Source organism: Nerophis lumbriciformis, linkage group LG35 (assembly GCF_033978685.3).
Source record: "Nerophis lumbriciformis linkage group LG35, RoL_Nlum_v2.1, whole genome shotgun sequence".
NCBI classification, from domain to species: domain Eukaryota; kingdom Metazoa; phylum Chordata; class Actinopteri; order Syngnathiformes; family Syngnathidae; genus Nerophis; species Nerophis lumbriciformis.
In genome coordinates this window covers 15,442,756-15,465,620 of record NC_084582.2, presented here as the reverse complement: position 1 = coordinate 15,465,620, position 22,865 = coordinate 15,442,756, and the positions used below count along the sequence as shown (strand labels likewise).

Below are 22,865 nucleotides of genomic sequence, written 5' to 3'. Positions count from 1 at the left end.
ATGGCTTTCAAGTCGGCTCTCAACAAATTCATCGCAGCATAAGACCACCGCTACCCAAGCATTTTTTATATGAGGAGTGGGTATCATTCTGGTGTTATGGTATGGTACAGGGGTCGGCAACCTTCAGCATACAAAGAGCCGTAGGAGCCCAGTTCCTCCCAAAGAAAACCCACCGAGAGCCACAAACTCTGTTAGATTCCGAAAATGACGATAACACCACTTATAGTTTCCTTACACTTGTGCTATAGGATTTATGACATCAAACACTTGACAAAAACGACTTGCATTTTATTTCTGGGTATAACGAAGCAAATCACCAAATTATTTTGAATATTAGAAAAAAAATATGTTTTGTGTTCCTTCCCTTATCAATGAATAAAAAAATAAAAATCAGACCCCAAAAGGGACAAGCGGTAGAGAATGGATGGATGGATGGATGGATGGAACTCATTCCAGTATTCTGAAGGCATAAAACTACGGCATATTCATTTGACTAGAAATGGAAAACAACAACCTCGTCATCAATGAAAGCAAATTAATAAAAATGTAAATAAATAAAATGTTTCTCTTTTTTGATCCGTCCATTGCTCGGGGTTGACCGCTAAAAACAATACAATTGCATGGCAGCAAGAGATGTCGCATAAGGGCTGTGACCTACACTTCCTTTGACAATACATTAAAATGGGTTTTATTTTCATATGACAAGATCCCAGAACTCCACAGAATAACAACTTTTAAATTAAAATAAACTAACTAAATAAAATGAAATATAATACATCAAGTAACCATTATTTGTTGACATTCGGTTTCAAAGCCAAAGGTAGCCACGGCGCAGGCATGAAAGAGCCGCATGCGGCTCCAGAGCCGCGGGTTGCAGACCCCTGGTATGGTATTATAACATCTCATTGAGAGCTAACAATGTAAGTCACTGCTTTATGTTCTTATTTGAAATGTTTAGTGAAATCAATGCGCACAGGAAAGAAGTTTGGGTAATGCTAAAATATTACATGTTAATATGAATGTGCATGTTACTACATTACGTATATACTTACAGCATGCATATAAACCATTGTTGGAGGTTTTTAGGATGGCTTTTAGAGGGCTTTAAAGGTGCAATAGATCAGGGATTCCTAAACTGTGGTATTTGTACCGCTAATGGTACACAGGCTCCATCGAGTGGTACGCAAAGTAATCACTTACTGTATTTTTCGGACTATAAGTCACAGTTTTTTTCATAGTTTGGCTGGGGGGTGCAACTTATACTCAGGAGCGACTTATGTGTCAAATTATAAACACATTACCGTAAAATATCAAATCATATTATTTAGCTCATTCACGTAAGAGACTAGACGTATAAGATTTCATGGGATTTAGCGATTAGGCGTGACAGATTGTTTGGTAAACGTATAGCATGTTCTATATGTTATAGTTATTTGAATGACTCTTACCATAATATGTTACGTTAACATACCAGGCACGTTCTCAGTTGGTTATTTATGCCTCATAAAACGTACACTTATTCAGCCTGTTGTTCACTATTCTTTATTTATTTTAAATTGCCTTTCAAATTTCTATTCTTGGTGTTGGGTTTTATCAAATAAATTTCCCTAAAAAATGCGACTTATACTCCAGTGCGACTTATATATGTTTTTTTCCTTCTTTATTATGCATTTTCGGCCGGTGCGACTTATACTCCGGAGCGACTTATAGTCCGAAAAATAGGGTAATAATGTGCAATTAATCTATTTGATTCATTATTTATTTATTTGAATTAGGACAATGCATATTCATCAACATAGAGCAACAATGTAAATATGCCGGAGTTAGCACAAAAGCACATTTTCATCCGTTGTCCTAAGTTTAATTTAAGTACAGGCATGTGAAATTTCCACAAAAATGCGGAAATCCCGAGTTTTAAAAGATTAATTTTTGCGTCAAAAACTAATCGATTGTTCACCTCAGCAACAGGTACTCGCTGTTCCTCTTGCCTAAAGGCCGCACTGAGTTGCAGTACGAGGAGACGATCAGGCACACCGAAACAAGCTCGCTTGTGAGCTAAACATCGAGCTAGCTTACATGGTGAAATGCAGTCTTGTTTCAAAAACATTATACAGGGTTTGCGTGGCAGCTTTGCGCTGATAGAAATGTTCCTTTTTTTCCACTCAATTTTCTTTTTCCTCAAAGGGTGCACACATCGCTGAAAGTACAGTGTTTTATTTTCCTTTATTGAAACACAATGTTAGCGAGAAGGTCCTGGATTCGATTCCCGAGTTCGGGGTCTTTCTGTGTGGCGTTTGTGTGTTCTCCCCGTGACTGCGTGGGTTCCCTCCGGGTACTCCGGCTTCCTCCCACCTCCAAAAGCATGCACCTGGGGATAGGTTGATTGACAACACTAAATTGGCCCTAGTGTGTGAATGTGAGTGTGAATGTTGTCTGTCTATCTGTGTTGGCCCTGCGATGAGGTGGGGACTTGTCCAGGGTATATCCCGCCTTTCGCCCATGTGCAGCTGGGATAGGCTCCAGCACCCCCCGCGACCCCATAAGGGACAAGCGGTAGAAATGGATGGATGGATGTTACTATTCAAACTGTGTGTAATGTTACAGTGTCCAACACTTTTAAAAATACTCGGGGGGGGGGGGGGTGGCGTGGCGCGGTTGGGAGAGTGGCCATGTCAGCAACCTGAGGGTTCTGGTTCGATCCCCACCTACTACCAACTTTGTCACGTCCGTTGTGTCCTTGAGCAAGACACTTCACCCTTGCTCCTGATGGGCCGTGGTTAGGGCCTTGCATGGCAGCTCCTGCCATCAGTGTGTGAATGGGTGAATGTGGAAATAGTGTCAAAGCGCTTTGAGTACCTTGAAGGTAAAAAAGTATAACCCATTTACAATTGACTTGTTAAATAAAACCTTTGCCTTGTTTAGGCCTATGACGCTAGTATATTTTAATGTTGAACATTACGCTGGTACTTGGAAAGTGTTTTCTTTGGTAGTACTTGGTGAAAAAAGTTTGAGAACCACTGCAATAGATCATATTCCTATTACCGCATTTTTCGGAGTATAAGTCGCTCCGGAGTATAAGCCGCACCTGCCGAAAATGCATAATAAAGAAGGAAAAAAACATATATAAGTCGCACTGGAGTATAAGTCGCATTTTTTGGGGAAATTTATTTGATAAAAGCCAACACCAAGAATAGACATTTGAAAGGCAATTTAAAATAAATAAAGAATAGTGAACAACAGGCTGAATAAGTGTACGTTATATGACGCATAAATAACCAACTGAGAACGTGCCTGGTATGTTAACGTAACATATTATGGTAAGAGTCATTCAAATAACTATAACACATAGAACATGCTATACGTTTACCAAACAATCTGTCACTCCTAATCACTAAATCTTATACGTCTACCGGTAGTCTCTTACGTGAATGAGCTAAATAATATTATTTGATATTTTACGCTAATGTGTTAATAATTGCACACATAAGTCGCTCCTGAGTATAAGTCGCACCCCCGGCCAAACTATGAAAAAAACTGCGACTTATAGTCCGAAAAATACGGTACCTGCTTTGTTAACCATCTCTTAGAAGCAGTTTTTCCAATATTTTGAACGCACAGAAAAGGGAAGGATGTGTTCTTGTGCCACATTAGGATTGTGAATGTTGAGCAAAATTCCACCAAAAAAAGTGCAGTTCCCCTTTATTTGAAAAACACTCTCACATGCATGCAGAGTCACACTTTCACAGCACAGTGCCTCCCACACACCCGATACCACCCTGGAATCTACTGCACCCCACATCTGGGCTCAATGACACCGGACTCCTTATGTAGTGCACTGCTGCAAAATGAATGCACTACATGCCGGGAGTTATCATTGAGTTTCGCATCCTAGTCTACTTACAGATAGCACCACAGAGTCTACAGAGCCAAGCCGGGGGGCCTAGAACCCACAAATGCAGCGGCTAGCAACTACCATCACAGGCTAATGAGCAAAACACCAGAGGCAAGATACGGTACCTGCTTTGTCAACCATACTCCCATGGTCTGCAGTGGGAGAAAACGTGCAAAAGGTAAGAGATGGGGAGAATTAAAAAAAATAATAATAAAAAAAAATAAATGCAAGCAAACATCATGCAGAGCTGAAATGAACAACAGGCAAGCTGAGATAAGCTGAGAGTGTCTGCTGCTGGTGAAGTTTGCGTCACGCCAGGCTGAGGCCTGACAATTCTTTCATCTCGGGCTGACAGTCAAAGCTGCCCTACTTTCTGATGGGGGGGAAATGGGGAGATCATAAACTGCTATTCCCGCGTGCTTATGTATGTGTCAGAGTGAGTTGCGTGTGAGCTTATATGAGTGTTGGTTTAATGTGTGCGTATCAGATTGCAATCACAGTGCTTGCCGTGACAGGAAAATGAGACATTGTGACTAAAAGCACTGTGGGTGAACCCAAAGAATCTGGCACTCATCCATCCAAAGTGACGGTGATGTCAGTATGAGACATTGATTGATCGACACACACACACACACACACACACACACACACACACACACACACACACACACACACACACACACACACACACGCACGCGCACACACAAGCACTCACGCTCAAAAAAAAAAAAAAAAAAGATTTTTGATGTGAGTGAGGTGAAAAGTTTCACCTTTGATAAAACATCCCTGGAGTTTCAAAGGCCTCCTGGGGTTGGTGGTGAGAAAACAGCTACATTTTGCTTTGGCTTTGTCAACCACCCACATTTGACATCAGCAACGCTCTTGAGCTTCCTCAACTTATTTTAGCCAAATATGTTGAACAAAGTTGGAAGGGGCTGCCAATTTAATCTGACTGGGTGCTGCTGTTTTAGTGCATACCAAAGCACATTAAACCCCCCTCCCCACCGCACACATACACACGCGCTCTTACACACCCACACACATGCAGACACACACACACACGCACACACACAGAAGCTGTGAAGTGCTCTCACCAATAGTGCAGTGCTCTCCATTCCAGCCCTGGTGACACTGACACTTGCCATCCTTGCAGGTTCCATGTTTGATGCAGAGCGGGTTGCACACACGCTGGTCACAGCCCGCACCCGTCCAGCCGTCCTCGCAGCGACAAGTTCCACCCATACACACTCCGTGTGTCCCGCAGTCCACAGAACACACCTCTGCAAGAATAGGGACATGGGTCATTTTATGATAACAAAAGTGTTTCAGACATTTTGATGCAACAACCCAATAATCTAAATGTTACAAACACTATAGTGTAGCTCTGCAAACGACAGTATACACATAACAACACACTACGAGATGTATATTGTACAAAACCCAAAACCAGTGAAGTTGGCACATTGTGTAATTCATAAATAAAAACAGAATACAATGATTTGCATATCCTTTTCAAATTATATTCATTTGAATACACTGCAAAGACGAGATATTCAATGTTCGAACTGAGATTCTGAATTTCTTTTTGCAAATTAGAATTTAATGGCAGCAACACATTGGAAAAAAGTCGGCGGCGTTTCTGGGTGTTGTTGATAAATGGCTTTCGCTTTGCATAGTAGAGTTTTAACTTGCACTTATAGATGTAACAACAAACTGTAGTTACTGACAGTGATTTTCTGAAATGTTCCTGAGCCCATGTGGTGATGTCCTTTACACACCGATGTCGCTTTTTGATGCAGTACCGCCAGAGGGATAGAAGGTCCGTAATATCATCGCATACACGGAGTGATTTCTCCAGATTCTCTGAACCTCCTGATGATATTACGGACCGTAGATGGTGAAATCCCTAAATTCCTTGCAAATAGCTCGTCGAAAAACGTTGTTCTTAAACTGTTCGACAATTAGCTCACGCATTTATTCACAAAGTGCTGACCCTCGCCCCATCCTTGTTTGTGAATGACTGAGCATTTCATGGAATCTGCTTTTATACCCAATCATGTTGTTATTTACGATTTACACAAGGTGCCAACTTCACTGGTTTTGGGTTTTGTATTACTGTTTTATTCATTCAATAGGATATTTCTCGTACTTGATTATATTAGATTGGGTGGGTGTACATATTGCAAAACGCATCAATGCAATTGCAGCACACTGACTATGGACGTAAACAAGCAGTTCAATAAAGTGTGTTACACAGGAATTACTTAAAGTACATTTCAACCTATCATATTGTCGTATTTTTCATCACTTATATAATATCTAATATCTAGATATCATTATCAGAATCAGCTTTATATTTGCCAGGTATGTTTAACACACAGAACATTTGATTTGGTAGACTGTGCTCTCTTTGTTCAATGTAAACAATATATATTAATAGTAGACAAGTATGTAAGTTATTAATATGTGCAAGGCTAATAAGATAATAGTGCTGAGCTGCACAGAGAAAAAGGATGAAGTGAACATGAGTTAGTTCAGTGTTTCTTAGTGTGCCACCTAGAGGGTCCCCCAAAAATATCAGTTTCTCTGGGCTGCAGTGGTACTCAGTTGTAATACACTTTAACCACCATTTGTGGCAGTAATGACAATATCAAATAAACAGAAGTATAGAGCTAATAATAATAATAATAAAGAAGTTTCTTAAGCGCAAAAATTAAGACTTAAAATGGCAAAGATGTGTCTTCCTTTTCTCTTTAATTTTATTGACAATTTAGCAAAGATACATATTAATTTAGTTTAGAAAATGGATGTTTTACCACAACATAATTGTATGTACATGTATTTTTCATCAGTTATTTTTTTAATTCCTTCTTGTGCAGAGTATTTGGTTAATATTTATTTTTGTAATCACTGTCGTAAGCCTAAGGTTTATGTTTTGAATAAATAATAACAATTGTGATAAACACATGCTTTTGTATAATTTGACATGGTTTACCCTGTTACACTGTAAGTAGGTTAGCTGTAATTATTAAATACGATGAAAATCAAGAGTAAGATTAAAATTCTGGACTATAAAACACTTTTTTCCTAGGCTTTGAACCCTGTGGCTTATAAAACAGTGTAGCTATTTTATGGATTTTTCTTCCCTGATGGTCATAATTCATGGAGTTAAAACAAAACAGAGAAAATACACTGAATAGGTGTGTAATGTTTTGTGCGCTGGCACCATCTTTTGGACGACTTTTCTCACTGCAGGTGCTGCAGTGCTCTTTTAATTAGACTGGCTTTCAACCGGAAGTAAAAGTCATGTTCCGTCTTCTAGCCATCCATAGCGTTACTACTCGTATGGATTCTTCATTCATCTCTCAAAACTTTTATAAGTGTCACATTGCAACTAAAACAATACTTACTTATCAAACCGTCCCATGCGTGATGTTTGGAGGAGTGTTTTTAAGCATATTTGTACGTGCTATCGTAATGCAATGAAGCTAGCGTCGCTAACATTAGCTGAAATGCTAACACGTTTACGAGTAAATTTGTTAGTATTAATCACTTACAATGGCATTCTTTTTGTATTGTTTCAGTTTTGTAAATTCACCAAAACATCAACGTGGAGTTATTGAGTCTGTTTAGCTGATTGGAGCCCGAGTTTCTGTAGCTAGTTGATCCATTACGAGGACTTCTGTTTTGTTTGATCAGCTGTTTTACTGCCATGTTACAGACACCATTTATGGGTTATACTTGTATTGCGCTTTTCTACCTTCAAGGTACCAAAAGCGCTTTGACACTATTTCCACATTTTCACCCATTCACACACACATTCACACACTGATGGCGGGAGCTGCCATGCAAGGCCTTAACCACGACCCATCAGGAGCAAGGGTGAAGTGTCTTGCTCAAGGACACAACGGACGTGACTAGGTTGGTAGACGGTGGGGATCAAACCAGGAACCTTCAGGTTGCTGGTTTGATCCCCACCACCTTCTACCTTCACCCAACTGCGCCACGCCGTCCCTAGAAACATTTAAGGTATGCAAATAAACATTTACAAAATCTTTCTGTGTAAACAACTAATTTCACAACCTGTATATCTGCGGTTTATAGTCCGATGCGGCGGTTATTATGGAAAAATATTTTTTCCTTTGAAAATTTTGTGGGTGCGGCTAATATACCAGTGTGCTCTATTGTCCGAGAAATAGGGTAATCATTCAATGTTAATATTTGCACGGGCCCCGGGGCCCTCTGTCGTGGTAGAGTTGGGCCCCCGAAGAACCCCTGAGTTAGTTTATTCACAGTGACAGATTAAATCCAGGGTCCTTGCACAGCAATATGTCACACTGTGACTGTTTAGTGTTCATCAGAGTGATAGCCTGTGGGAAGAGACTGTTCTTATGACTTAAGACTTGTGGTTGTGGTTCAATTGTAATACAATCCAGATTTGAAAGATAGGATATAGGAGATATATGCTGGTTAGGCCCCTTCAATTAAATTCACTGCACCTTCATTACAGTGGCTATTTGGAGGTGGAGGCATGTGGTGAGATATGCGTCTGAGACCCCCTGTGGAGCAGGAGATGCAATATGCACAGATGTTTTGAAATGCATTTGTTGAGGGATACTGCTGAGGGGAAGTATGTTGTTTTTTCATTAAAGTGAAACATTGCTGCACTCATGATGAATGCTCAATTCCTGCTGCTAAGGAGAGTTTTATTGAATTATTGAATTTAAACATAACCTAATATGTACACTGTGAAAAAACATCTGTACAATTCACGGTAAAAATACCGGCAGCTGTGGTTGCCAGGAATTTATTGTGAAAATACAATCAAGATGTATAGGACATTACGGTATGTTGATGTTGAATCAGTTCATTTTACAGTTGATAACTGTTTTCTGCTTACGGTAAATTACTGGTATGTTGCAAACCTGTTTACAAAAACTAATACTGGCAGCTGTGGGTGCCAGGAATTCACTGTAAAAACAAATTAGGCCAATTAGCCAATAAGCCTTTCCCCAGGTGCATGTCTTTGGAGGTGGTAGGAAGCCGTGATCTCTGCCCACGCAGGCACAGGGGAGAACATGCCAACTCAACAAGAAGGTCCTGTGTTCGATACCCGGGCTCAGGGTCTTTCTGTGTGGAGTTTGAATGTTCTCCCCCGTGACTGCGTGGGTTCCCTCCGGCTTCCTACCACCTCCAAAGACATGCACCAACACTAAATTGGCCATTAGGTGTGAATGTGAGTGTGAATCTATGCCTGTCTATCTGTGGGAGGTGCTGACTTGTCCATGATTTACCCCGCCTTCTGCCTGAATGCAGCTGGGCTAGGCTCCAGCAATCCCCGCGACCCTGAGAGGGACAAGCGGTAGAATATATATATATATATATATATATATATATATATATATATATATATATATATATAAATATAGATATACTGTATATAAACATATATATATATATATATATATATATATATATATATATATATATAAATATATACCTCGAAAGGGACAAGGAGTAGAAAGTGGATGGATGGGATATATATATATGTATGGATATATATATATATATATATATATATATATATATATATATATATATATATATATATATATATATATACACACACATAAATATATATACACACATAAATATATATATATATATATATATATAAAATTATTTTCAATACCTTGTGTGGCCCCCACATATATATATACATACTGTATGTATATATATACATATATATATATATATATATATATATATATATATATATATATATATATATATATATATATATATATATATATATATATATGACATGTCCAGGGTGTACCCCGCCTTCCGCCCGATTGTAGCTGAGATAGGCTCCAGCACCCCCCGCGACCCCGAAGGGAATAAGCGGTAGAAAATGGATGATGGATATATATATATATATATATATATATATATATATATATATATATATATATATATATATATATATATATATATATATATATATATATATATATATATATATATATATATGGGGGCCACACAAGATATTGAAAATAATTTTGAGTTGCAGAAATTTAATTTAGGCAAAATGGACAAGCCTGCCACATCATTTTATCACTTTGATTTTTGGGGTGTCTATATACTGAGCCCTCTGTAGGCTGAAAACTTTTATTTCCATCAAAAGATGTGGCATCCTTTTGTTCCTGAGACATTAAACTGTCCATATCAGTATAGATATCCTACTTTTTTTTTTCACCATTGAAATCTGATGTGTTTTCAAAGTGTTCATTTAATTTTTTTGAGCAGTGTATATACAGTATATGTTTAGGCAATGTCCGAGCTTAATTGCTGTGCGTATACGTCATACGTCAGCAGCCAAGAGAAGCTTTTGTAACCTGTACCTTGTTTTGAAAAGGTTTTTATAATAATTTGTATGTCAATTGTAAAATATTGCAAAAATTGGTTTGGAATTTGAAAGACTCGATTCTGAATGAAATCATCACCCCAAGAATCGGAATCAAATCAAATCATGAGATGTTGTAAGATACACATCTCTAATCATTGATTTGACGTAAAGTGGTACCTCATACTACTGATGGACTTTGGTTGGCACCGAATTTGGTACCCATCCCGAGATTTACAGTAAAATGTTTCAAAATCATATTTCCCCCACATTCTCAGAAGGATATGATTTTATAATGACTGAACAGTAAAACATGACAATATTTCATGTCACTTTTGTCCAAAAAACTACAATTATTATCTTTAAAATGGGTAACACGTTAGTATGGGGAACATATTCACCACTAATTAGTTGCTTATTAACATGCAAATTAGTAACATATTAGCTCTTGATTAGTCATTATTAAGTACTTATTAATGCCTTATTCTGCATGACCTTATTATACAACCAGTAAGCCGGTAACACTTTAGTATGGGGAACATGTTAACCTAACCCTTTAACCCTAACCCTAACCCCCTAACCCTAACCCTAACCCTAACCCTAGCCCCAACCCCAACCCTAACCCTAACCCTAGCCCCAACCCTAACCCTAACCCTAACCAACTCTTTTTCTTTATGCCTAACCCTAACCCTAATCCTAACCCTAACCCCAACCCTAACCCTAACCCTAACCCTAACCAAATAACTCTAAATTAAGTCTTTGTTACTTAGAATATGTTCCCCATACTGAAGTGTTACCATAAAATATGTTCTTGTTAATTTTTCTGGGTTTGCATTATTTCTGATAAAACAAAAAAAAAGCTTCAGTTTTTGTACGATTTAGTTTTCGTTGGACCCTTTGGAATGGATTACTGACAAAAAAACACTGTACTTTACAGCCTAAATTGCCAAATTATGTTTGTCTTTGTTTCAAAACACAAGCTGTAAAAATAGAATAGCATTAAAAGAAATTAGTTGAGTTTTGTAATTACATGTGTATTATTAGACGCAAAAAAAACCACAAGTAGCTGCTTTAAAAAAAAAAAGGAAAAAGAAAAAAAAGAAAACAGACTTTTTTATGTAGAATTTCCAAATGGCTTCTACTGTACCTACCCATAGAGCAGTCAGGCCCCATCCAGTTGGGGTCACAGCTGCACAGTCCAGTGTCTGGAATGAAAGCACCGTGGCCGTGGCACTGGTCCGGACACTGAGCCCGGGGCAGCTCACAGTGGAGTCCTCCCCATCCTGGCTTACAGTGGCACTCCCCGTTCACACAAATGCCATTGTTGGAACATGTTGGGTCCAGGCAATCCACTACATCAAAGGCAGAGAAACCAAATCAACAAAGACCAACACAAATGAAAAAAAAAAACCTGTCACCTCCCAGCTTATGCTGGAAGACAAAAGGAAAAATGTTATGAGTAGGTGTTTAAAGGAAGGGAAGTGACAGAAGTGATGTTTTCATCCTTTGTGTGCACCGAAAGATAACGGAATAAAAGACAACATTAGCGGACATATTACTAAGGCAACAAAGTAATGACTAGCAGCATCTTTTAATTGTGTTGCCACATAACAAATTAGTATTCCGTGCGCGTTTGTGTGTACGTGCACATGTGTGGTACACACGAGAGAACCCGACAATGTCAGTCTGCCAAGCTGATAGCTAGCTCTCGGGAAAAAAAACAAAAAAAAAACAATTTGACAAATTACCTCCTCTTGGGCAAAAGACCCCCATGCCCCCCGCCTTTACCACACCCTTCTTCCCCTGGCGTGCTCTCATTGCTCTGTCCTGCTCGCTCAGCCTCTCCTCGTCCTCTTTTTTCCCCCTCCTCGGCCGTTATTGACCGGCCCGCCCCTCCCGTGCGCACACATGCTCACACATGGCAACCTCCGCCCTCCATTTGTGTTTGCCGAGCAGAAAAAGCGAATCACAGCTATTGATTTTCATGTCAGTGGCACTCCAGGTAAATTGTTTGAGGGAGTCTGCCGGGATGAATATCATGCATGAGAGCAGGGCAGAAAAGATTGATGAGGGGGGGGGGGGAGGCAAGGAGCAAACGCTGACATTGTTGTGTCTTGACCTCTTCGACCTGACACTCTCCTCTTCCTCCTCATCTTCACCCTTTGTGTACGTTTTCCTTATTCCCTCTCTTTTTGACCTCATACTGCTGCTTTGACTCGGCCCTTTTCTTTCCTCATACTTTTCTATCTTCAGAGTGTGGTAGGCAGGTACTTCTTAACAGAGATCAATAGATGCAATTTAATCCCTTAATAAAATCTGTGATGTGTTTGGTTGTGTAACCATCTGTCAACTGTGTGTGTATACATGGAGGGAGAGGACGCTCACTCAGGGTGAGGGTGTGCTATGATGAGCTGTCTCACTGGAGCTCCAAGGAGTGTGTCAGTGGATGTACGATGTGCTTGTTTGGCAACAGATATCCATGTTTCTTGTAAAATAATCACCATATGGGGAGGAGACATTATGGCGGGAAATGGAATCTTTTTAAGTTAGTTCTCACAGATATTTTGCACATCTAGCAGTGCTCCTGTACCTTAACCGTGGAGGGTTACCTGAAATGTGTGTTGTTATACGGGCAGTATTGAGGTCAATGCGTACGCTACATGCACATTTCACTCCAAAATATACAAACCCCGTTTCCATATGAGTTGGGAAATTGTGTTAGATGTAAATATAAACGGAATACAATGATTTGCTAATCATTTTCAACCCATATTCAGTTGAATATGCTACAAAGACAACATATTTGACGTTCAAACTGATAAACATTTTTTTTTTTTACAAATAATCATTAACTTTAGAATTTGATGCCAGCAACACGTGACAAAGAAGTTGGGAAAGGTGGCAATAAATACTGATAAAGTTGAGGAATGCTCATCAAACACTTATTTGGAACATTCCACAGGTGTGCAGGCTAATTGGGAACAGGTGGGTGCCTCGATTGGGTATAAAAACAGCTTCCCAAAAAATGCTCAGTCTTTCACAAGAAAGGATGGGGCGAGGTACACCCCTTTGTCCACAACTGCGTGAGCAAATAGTCAAACAGTTGAAGAACAACGTTTCTCAAAGTGCAATTGCAAGAAATTTAGGGATTTCAACATCTACGGTCCATAATATCATCAAAAGGTTCAGAGAATCTGGAGAAATCCCTCCACGTAAGCGGCATAGCCGGAAACCAACATTGAATGACCGTAACCTTCGATCCCTCAGACGGCACTGTATCAAAAACCGACATCAATCTCTAAAGGATATCACCACATGGGCTCAGGAACACTTCAGAAAACCACTGTCACTAAATTCAGTTGGTCGCTACATCTGTAAGTGCAAGTTAAAGCTCTACTATGCAAAGCGAAAGACATTTATCAACAACATCCAGAAACGCCACCGGCTTCTCGGGGCCCGAGATCATCTAAGATGGACTCATGCAAAGTGGAAAAGTGTTCTGTGGTCTGATGAGTCCACATTTCAAATTGTTTTTGGAAATATTCGACATCGTGTCAAACCGGACCAAAGGGGAAGCGAACCATCCAGACTGTTATCGACGCAAAGTTCAAAAGCCAGCATCTGTGATGGTATGGGGGTGCATTAGTGCCCAAAGCATGGGTAACTTACACATCTGTGAAGGCACCATTAATGCTGAAAGGTACATACAGGTTTTGGAACAACATATGCTGCCATCTAAGCACCGTCTTTTTCAGCAAGACAATGCCAAGTCACAATCAGCACGTGTTACAACAGCATGGCTTCGTAAAAAAAGAGTGCGGGTACTTTCCTGGACCGCCTGCAGTCCAGACCTGTCTCCCATCGAAAATGTGTGGCACATTATGAAGCGTAAAATACGACAGCAGAGACCCCGGACTGTTGAACGACTGAAGCTCTACATAAAACAAGAATGGGAAAGAATTCCACTTTCAAAACTTCAACAATTAGTTTCCTCAGTTCCCAATAATTTATTGAGTGTTGTTAAAAGAAAAGGTGATGTAACACAGTGGTGAACATGCCCTTTCCCAACTACTTCGGCACGTGTTGCAGCCATGAAATTCTAAGTTAATTATTATTTGCAAAAAAAATTAAGTTTATGAGTTTGAACATCAAATATCTTGTCTTTGTAGTGCATTCAATTGAATATGGGTTGAAAATGATTTCCAAATCATTGTATTCCGTTTATATTTACATCTAACACAATTTCCCAACTCATATGGAAACGGGGTTTGTACGCCGACTGGTCTTAATCATAAAAAACTGCCACCGAGTTTTGAACAAACAAATTACGTGCATTCCAGTAAAACTTTTAAAACATGTTTGTGGATGACATTCTTAGACGAGACTTAGACTTCCTCTTTATTGTCATTCAAATTTGAACTTTACAGTACAGATAAGAACGACATTTTGTTGCATTAGCTCATGGTAGTGCAGGATAAAAGAGCAATAAGGTGCAGATATAAATAAATACATTACTGTACAGATTATATTGCACTTTTGCATATGCATCCACATTTATGGATGTATGTTATATTGTCTTTATATTCCAGCGAGGTAATCCATTTTTGGGGGGAATTGAAGGGATTATTATGATGCATTCAAGAGTCTTATGACCTGAGGGAAGAAGCTGTTACAGAACCTGGATGTTCTGCTACGGAGGCTGCGGAACCTCTTTCTAAGAATAAAATTGCATTTGTGTGCATATATGGGATCTTTTTTTATTTTTTTTAAATTGATTCAAATAATGCAAGAAAGTAATAATCTGTGATTAATCAAGATTAATCCGATTTCAAAAGTGTGATTAACATGATTTGAAAAAAACAAAAATTGACAGCACTAATTATTTATATGCAGCACGGTGGAGAAGGGGTTAGTACGTGTGCCTCACAATTCGAAGGTCCTGGGTTCTGGGTTTATTTCCCTCATTTTGTACATGGTACGCACTTTAAAAGAAATGTTAAAAAGCCGGACAAAGGGCATGTTTCCAGCAAGTGTTTATTTCAGTAATCAATCAAACTTTTAAAAAATGTTTGTGGATGACATTCTAAGAATAAAATTGCATTTGTGTGCAAATACGGGATCTTTTTTTTATTTTATTTTTTTAAAAAGTTGATTCAAATAATGCAAGCAAGTAATAATCTGTGATTAATCATGATTCATCCGATTTCAAAAGTGTGATTAATATGATTTGAAAAAAACAATAACTGACAGCACTAATTATTTATATGCAGCACGGTGATACAGGGGTTAGTACGTATGCCTCACAATACAAAGGTCCTGGGTTCTGGGTTTATTTCCCTCATTTTGTACATGGTACGCACTTTAAAAGAAATGTTAAAAAGCCAGACAAAGGGCATGTTTCTTGCAAGTGTTTATTTCAATAAACAATCAAACTGAGCATTTTTTCTCTTGTTTAGTGGAAAGTTGTACATTAAGTTATATATAATGTAGCTTTAATTCTCTGGGGGTAGCTTCCCCCTGTAGCTTAGCTACATTTAATCGAGAGTAACTTGTAGCTTTGCTTACTACATTTCACACAGAGGCTATTTCATCCCTACAGGTCTGTTTCAAAGGTTTCCCTGCTCTTCAGGGGAGTTGTATATATAGTTGTATATACACACACACACACATATATATATATATATATATATATATATATATATATATATATATATATATATATATATATATATATATATATATATATATATATATATATATATATATATATATGTATGTGTGGGAAAAAAAATCACAAGACTATTTCATCTCTACAGGCCTGTTTCATGAGGGGGGGTTCCCTCAATCATCAGGAGATTTTAATGGGAGCATTCACATACCATGGTTTATATAGGGCACAGAGTGGGTTGGTACAGGCTGGCGTAGGGGCGTGGTGATTGGCTCATATGTTACCTAGGAGGTGTTTCCGTCTGTGGCGGCATGCTGTTACAATTTCGCTGCGCTTGTTGAGGGATGACAGGTCTGGACGGTAAATAATAAACAGTTTCTCTTTCAAGCATAGGTTGCATCTTTTATTACCACTATTGTAAGGTGTGCTGGATGCAAGAATTTGCCATGTTATTGAATATTCAACATTATTGTCTTTGAGGTCCCAAATGTGTTTGCTGAGTTCTGTGGTATTCCGCAGGTTTTGGTTCCTGAAAGAAGCCTGCGGAATACCACAGAACTCAGCAAACACATTTGGGACCTCAAAGACAATAATGTTGAATATTCAATAACATGGCAAATTCTTGCATCCAGCACACCTTACAATAGTGGTAATAAAAGATGCAACCTATGCTTGAAAGAGAAACTGTTTATTATTTACCGTCCAGACCTGTCATCCCTCAACAAGCGCAGCGAAATTGTAACAGCATGCCGCCACAGACGGAAACACCTCCTAGGTAACACATGAGCCAATCACCACGCCCCTACGCCAGCCTGTACCCACCCACTCTGTGCCCTATATAAACCATGGTATGTGAATGCTCCCATTAAAATCTCCTGATGATTGAGGGAACCCCCCCTCATGAAACAGGCCTGTAGAGATGAAATAGTCTTGTGATTTTTTTTCCCACACATACATATATTGCGCTCTACTACGGTATCGAGCACTATTTTTTGGATAACCTTATTAAGACATATATATATATATATATATATATGTATACACATATATATATATATATATATATATATATATATATATATATATATATATATATATATATATATATATATAGATATATATACATATACGTTAGGTCAGAAAAAAAACACAATAGGCTATATCATCTCTACAAGCCTGTTTCACAGGTTTCCCTGACCTATATTCCGCTCTACCCCGGTATTGAGCACTGTATAACGGATAAACCACAGAAACCTCGGCTTATATATATATATATATGTATATATTAATTGGAGAGTAATTAGAGAGTTTCATATTGAATAGATGGATTAATTTGCCTGCAAAATTAGATGGTAACAGTTTTTAAAGTTCGTACGCTGTGTTGTGTTTTTTGTTTTTCAAAAGTGAAAGTTACTAATATCTGGGTACAGAGGTGCTGTGAAACCATAAGGTTCCTCAAAATATTACATTTCTATCAGTATCGTTAGGAGGTGGCTACTGGGACTGAAGCCCCGAATCTGATATCTGAATCTCAGAAAAAAACCTCTCGGCAGTAACATGCAGTACCGGAGTACAACAGAGAGGCAGCAGCTGTTTAAAGTAGCCTGAATACAGCCTGCTAAGCTTCCTCTGAATTGGAAGACAGTAAACATGAATGTTGTGAACTTTTTTAAGTACTGCGACAGATTGACAACAACACCAGCTGTACTGAAATGGGTGATGATTCAGGTTTGTGAAGTTTTGGACATAACTATCAGCAACATTGTGGTACAAAGAAAATGAATTTAAAGCAAGATAATATCGCAAATCTTGTTTTTGCTTGATTTGTTGGCCCTGTGATGAGGTGGCGACTTGTCCATGGATGTAGCCCGCCTTCCGCCCTTGTGCAGCTGGGATAGGCTCCAGCACCCCCCGCGATCCCATAAGGCAGTGGTCCCCAACCTTTTTGTAACTTGAAAATTTGTCCCACGGACCGGGATGGTATTATTATTTGTTATTATTTTTGGTCATAAAAAAATACAATCATGTGTGCTCACGGACTGTATCCCTGCAGACTGTATTGATCTATATTGATATATAATGTAGGAACCAGAAATATTAATAACAGAAAGAAACAACCCTTTTGAGCGAATGAGTGTCAGTGAGTATAAATGGGGGAGGGAGGTTTTTTGGGTTGGTGCATTAATTGTAAGTGTATCTTGTGTTTTTTATGTTGATTTAATTTAAAAAAAAAAAAAAAAAAAAAAAGTTTTTTTTTTTTTTTAACTTCTTGTGCGGCCAGGTACCAATCGATCCACGGACCGGTATCGGACCGCAGCCCGGTGGTTGGGGACCACTGCCATAAGGGACAAGCGGAAGAAAACGGATGGATGGATGTCATTAAAAGATACCAATTTCTCTCCATAAGTGAAGTGAAGTGAAGTGAAGTGAATTACATTTATATAGCTTTTTTTCTCAAGTGACTCAAAGCGCTTTACATAGTGAATCCCAATATCTAAGTTATATTTAAACCAGTGTGGGTGGCACTGGGAGCAGGTGGGTAAAGTGTCTTGCCCAAGGACACAACGTACATGGGAAGAATCAAAACAAGCCTGGGTTATTACTATTTTGCCTCATTAAATCATGTGGATTTAGTTTTGTATTCTAGTGTTTTTGGTCAGAATTTGAAAGTTGACATTCCGTATTATTTAGAAATGTTTTGCAAATGCTATAAACATGTATCACTCTTCTGGGCTAAACTCCAAACCTTCTTGAATCCTAAATCCGTCCATCATCAAATATCGTCTTTAAATTTGTATATTGTGGATTTTTTTAAATTCATTTTTTGCAAAAATCTGTTATTTCCAGCACCCCATATGAGCTGTGCTGGTGAGGTGTGTTGCGGAGGCCATTATTTTCGATTTTCTCTGAAAATTCTGTCAAGACTGTCTGGTTTTACTGGTTACCTTCCCGAGGATTCCACCATCATTAAAAGGACCCCTCGCTCACCACTCACCTTCTGCACAGTTCTGCCCTTTGTAGCCGATGGAGCACACACAGTTGCCATTGGTGCAGGTGCCGTGGCCGCTGCAAAGAGGGTCAATGCACTGTGTGACGGGGACGTCGCACTCGGGTCCTTTCCAACCGCTGTAACACACACAGGAGCCCTTGTCGTATTGGCCGTTGCCGCTGCACAGCACTGGGCATGCCGCTGGCGTAGAACAGAAAAGGGGGAGACACATTTTTAAAAATTTAAAAACGATTTTTCAAGTCAAACTGTCCAATCACAGACACCCAACTTTCGCTCCAGTGGACGGCGGGTAAATATAGTGGTTACGTTTCTGGAGAGTAGTGCTGACATAAAGAGTAATTACAGGGAAAGGTAACTAAACTATTCATCAAAGCTGTCTCTCCCAGGTGAGCACAGGGCGAGAGAGATATTAGCTTGAGGAGCTGCCATTCATCATCAGTCATCTTGACACGGCTCAACACGCCATTTTCACAGCCCTTCATCTTCCCGGACCGCCACTCTTCGTGTGCTTTTCTCTCATTAGACGAAACCGTTTTTGTGACAGGGTGTACCGCCATTGAAAGCAAGCTCATACCTTTGGAGCAGTCCATGCCGTGGAATCCGGGGAAGCAGTGGCACACACCAGAATTGCACTCTCCGTTACCATGGCAATTGCGCGGGCACTCTTGCACTGAATCTGTGAGAAAAACAAAGTGTGACAGAGAGAGAGAGAGGGGAAGGGGAGAGGGTGAGAAAGCCTCAAAGCTTCGATTAAACCATTGGCACTATTCACTACTTTGAGATCCTACAAGTTGAGCAAAGGGAGCTCAGTCTCACACACATCAAAAGAAAATTAATTTTTTTCACAATATGGAGGACATTTATTTATTCCTGCAGAAGGCCGACATAACTGAAACTCTTTCTAAAGACAGGGTACAGCGGTACCTCCGTTTTTGCACCCTCCCCCATCTTTTTATAAGATTCGGTTTTCAATTAAATTGTAGTTTGCCCACGTTTTGTATGCCATTCTGGGTATTGAGCAGCCAGACAAATGAATTCGCAGAATTAAGTGCCAAAAACAAAAAATCCCACGTGTTACTAATTAGGGCTGGGCAATATGGCTTTTTTTTAATATCTCGATATTTTTAGGCCATACATATCGCGATACACGATATATATCTCGATATTTTGCCTTAGCCTTGAATGAACACTTGATGCATATAATCACAGCAGTATGATGATTCTATGTGTCTACATTAAAACATTCTTCTTCATACTGCATTAAAGGCCTACTGAAACCCACTACTACCGACCATGCAGTCTGATAGTTTATACATCAATGATGAAATCTTAACATTGAAACACATGCCAATACGGCCGGGTTAGCTTACTAAAGTGCAATTTTAAATTTTGCGCAAAATATCCTGCTGAAAACGTCTCGGTATGATGACGTCAGTGCGTGACGTCACGGATTGTAGAGGACATTTTGGGACAGCTATTAAGTCGTCTGTTTTCATCGCAAAATTCCACAATATTCTGGACATCTGTCTTGGTGAATCTTTTGCAATTTGTTCAATGAACAATGGAGACAGCAAAGAAGAAAGCTGTAGGTGGGAAGCGGTGTATTGCGGGCGGCTGCAGCAACACAAACACAGCTGGTGTTTAATTGTTTACATTACTGGAAGATGACAGTCAAGCTTTACCATTGGCCTGTGGAGAACTGGGACAACAGAGACTCTTACCAGGAGGACTTTGAGTTGGATGCGCAGACGCGGTACCGTGAGTACGCATGCAGCTGCGGCTTCCAAACATTTGATCGCTTGCCCGTACGTGCGTGCCGCTATGTGCATGTCACGTACGTAACTTTGGGGACTTTAGGGAAATATATGTGCTGTATGAACTTTGGGGAGGTGAACGGTACTTAGGGCTGTGGGATTGAATGTGTTGTGCAGGTGTTTGAGTTGTATTGGCGGGTTATATGGACGGGAGGGGGGAGGTGTTTGTTATGCGGTATTAATTTGTGGCATATTAAATATAAGCCTGGTTGTGTTGTGGCTAATAGAGTATATATATATGTCTTGTGTTTATTTACTGTTTTAGTCATTCCCAGCTGAATATCAGGTCCCACCCGCCTCTCACAGCATCTTCCCTATCTGAATCGCTCCCACTGCCCTCTAGTCCTTCACTCTCACTTTCCTCATCCACAAATATTTCATCCTCGCTCAAATTAATGGGGAAATCGTCTCTTTCTCGGTACGAATCGCTCTCGCTGCTGGCGGCCATGATTGTAAATTATGTGCAGATGTGAGGAGCTCCACAACCTGTGACGTCACGCTACTCGTCTGCTACTTCCGGTACAGGCAAGGCTTTTTTATCAGCGACCAAAAGTTGCGAACTTTATCGTCGATGTTCTCTACTAAATCCTTTCAGCAAAAATATGGCAATATCGCGAAATGATCAAGTATGACACATAGAATGGACCTGCTATCCCCGTTTAAATAAGAAAATCGCATTTCAGTAGGCCTTTAATATATGCTCATTTTAAACTTTCATGCAGAGAGGGAAATCACAACTAAGTCAATTGACCAACACTGTATTTATTAAATAGTTATTAAGCAGTGGCACAAACATTCATATCATTTCCAAAACAGAAAGTGCAAAATCGTCAGTCATTTTAAAACAAGCTATTAGTGCACTTTTGTGCATGATGTCTCTAAGATGACAAATCAAAACAACACTAAATTAAAGTGCACTTTTTGTACATAAGGCCACTACAATAGTTTAAAACAAATAAAGTGCACTTTTGTACATGATGTCACACAAGATATATCAATAAGTGTCAAATAAAAATTAGCTGCTTAATAGGAAATCAAATTGTGTACGTCCTTCGCTATGTGGTAAGTTCCTGCGGACGTTATCTCTTTTGTTGTTGACCATTTTTTTCATACGGTGTTGATCTGGAAATGTTTGCCTCGGCATTTTGATGGTGTGGCACCGAACGGAGATGTTGACATGCGGAGTAAGCACTCTACATTCTCTAGCAGGTGACTTTTCAAATGATGCTACATATTAGCAGTAATGCTACCTTTTGTAGCAATGCTTTTTCCCCACACATGACAAATTACGGTTGTCTGTTCAACATATTCGCACTTAAAGCCAAACCACCGCCAGACGATGGACTGCTGTTTTTCTTGGGAATTAATTCTTCCTTCATTTGTTACCAGATTCGCACCTTCTTTCTCTCGTATTACCACTCGCACCACAGCTAACATTACCTATGCTGCTACCTCTCTGCTAAGCGAAGGCGTATACGTACGTGACGTATGACGTGACAGTATGTGACGTGTGTAAGAAGGTGCGCTCGCTGTCTGTGAGAAGGAGATACAAGAAAGAGTGAGAAGAGCCTGCAGTGTAATGTCCGCAGCTAAAAGCAACTGCGTGAGAACGTATACTCGAATATCACGATATAATCATTTTCTATATCGCACAGAGACAAACCCGCGATATATCGCGTGTATCGATATATCGCCCAGCCCTATTACTAATATACTGTACTGCGCAATGTGTCTATATTAAAAAAACGTGCCTGTTAGCTTGCTCAACTCTCAACCTTGAAGTTAAGTCGCTCCTCTATGATGTCATCACTGGTTAATGCTGTAGTCCGTAGTTCTTTGCCAGCGTAACCTCGGTTTACAAACCCCTCATTCTTTCATTTATGAACACAGACCAGTTAAAAATACTATTTGGTGTAGGAACCTTGTCTCAGTGTACCAATGTTTCATGCAGCCATTGTCTCGCAGGGCAGCCATTCTATTGTGGGCTCATCAGTGTCCCGGTACTCATTTAGTCAGCAGAGCAGTGCTGCTCTTAGTGCTGTATGCCTTTTAAGTGTTTTTTTAGCCTTTTAACA

General features: G+C 39.5%; 1 protein-coding gene across 5 annotated transcripts in view; it reads right to left on the bottom strand.

The window, feature by feature from the left end:
• Positions 1 to 22,865, bottom strand: part of tenm2a (teneurin transmembrane protein 2a) — a 737,482-nt gene that overhangs the window by 74,449 nt on the left and 640,168 nt on the right. For 3 of the 5 annotated variants that reach the window (XM_061928107.2, XM_061928108.2, XM_061928111.2), the window contains 5 exons: positions 19,551 to 19,652; positions 18,962 to 19,156; positions 11,450 to 11,650; positions 4,987 to 5,172; positions 4,018 to 4,044 (listed from right to left, as the gene is read on the bottom strand). In XM_061928107.2, the coding sequence (XP_061784091.2) occupies positions 4,018 to 4,044; positions 4,987 to 5,172; positions 11,450 to 11,650; positions 18,962 to 19,156; positions 19,551 to 19,652 (711 nt within the window). The remainder of the gene's footprint in view (positions 1 to 4,017; positions 4,045 to 4,986; positions 5,173 to 11,449; positions 11,651 to 18,961; positions 19,157 to 19,550; positions 19,653 to 22,865) is intronic. The other 2 variants (XM_061928109.2, XM_061928110.2) reach the window with 1 other exon arrangement.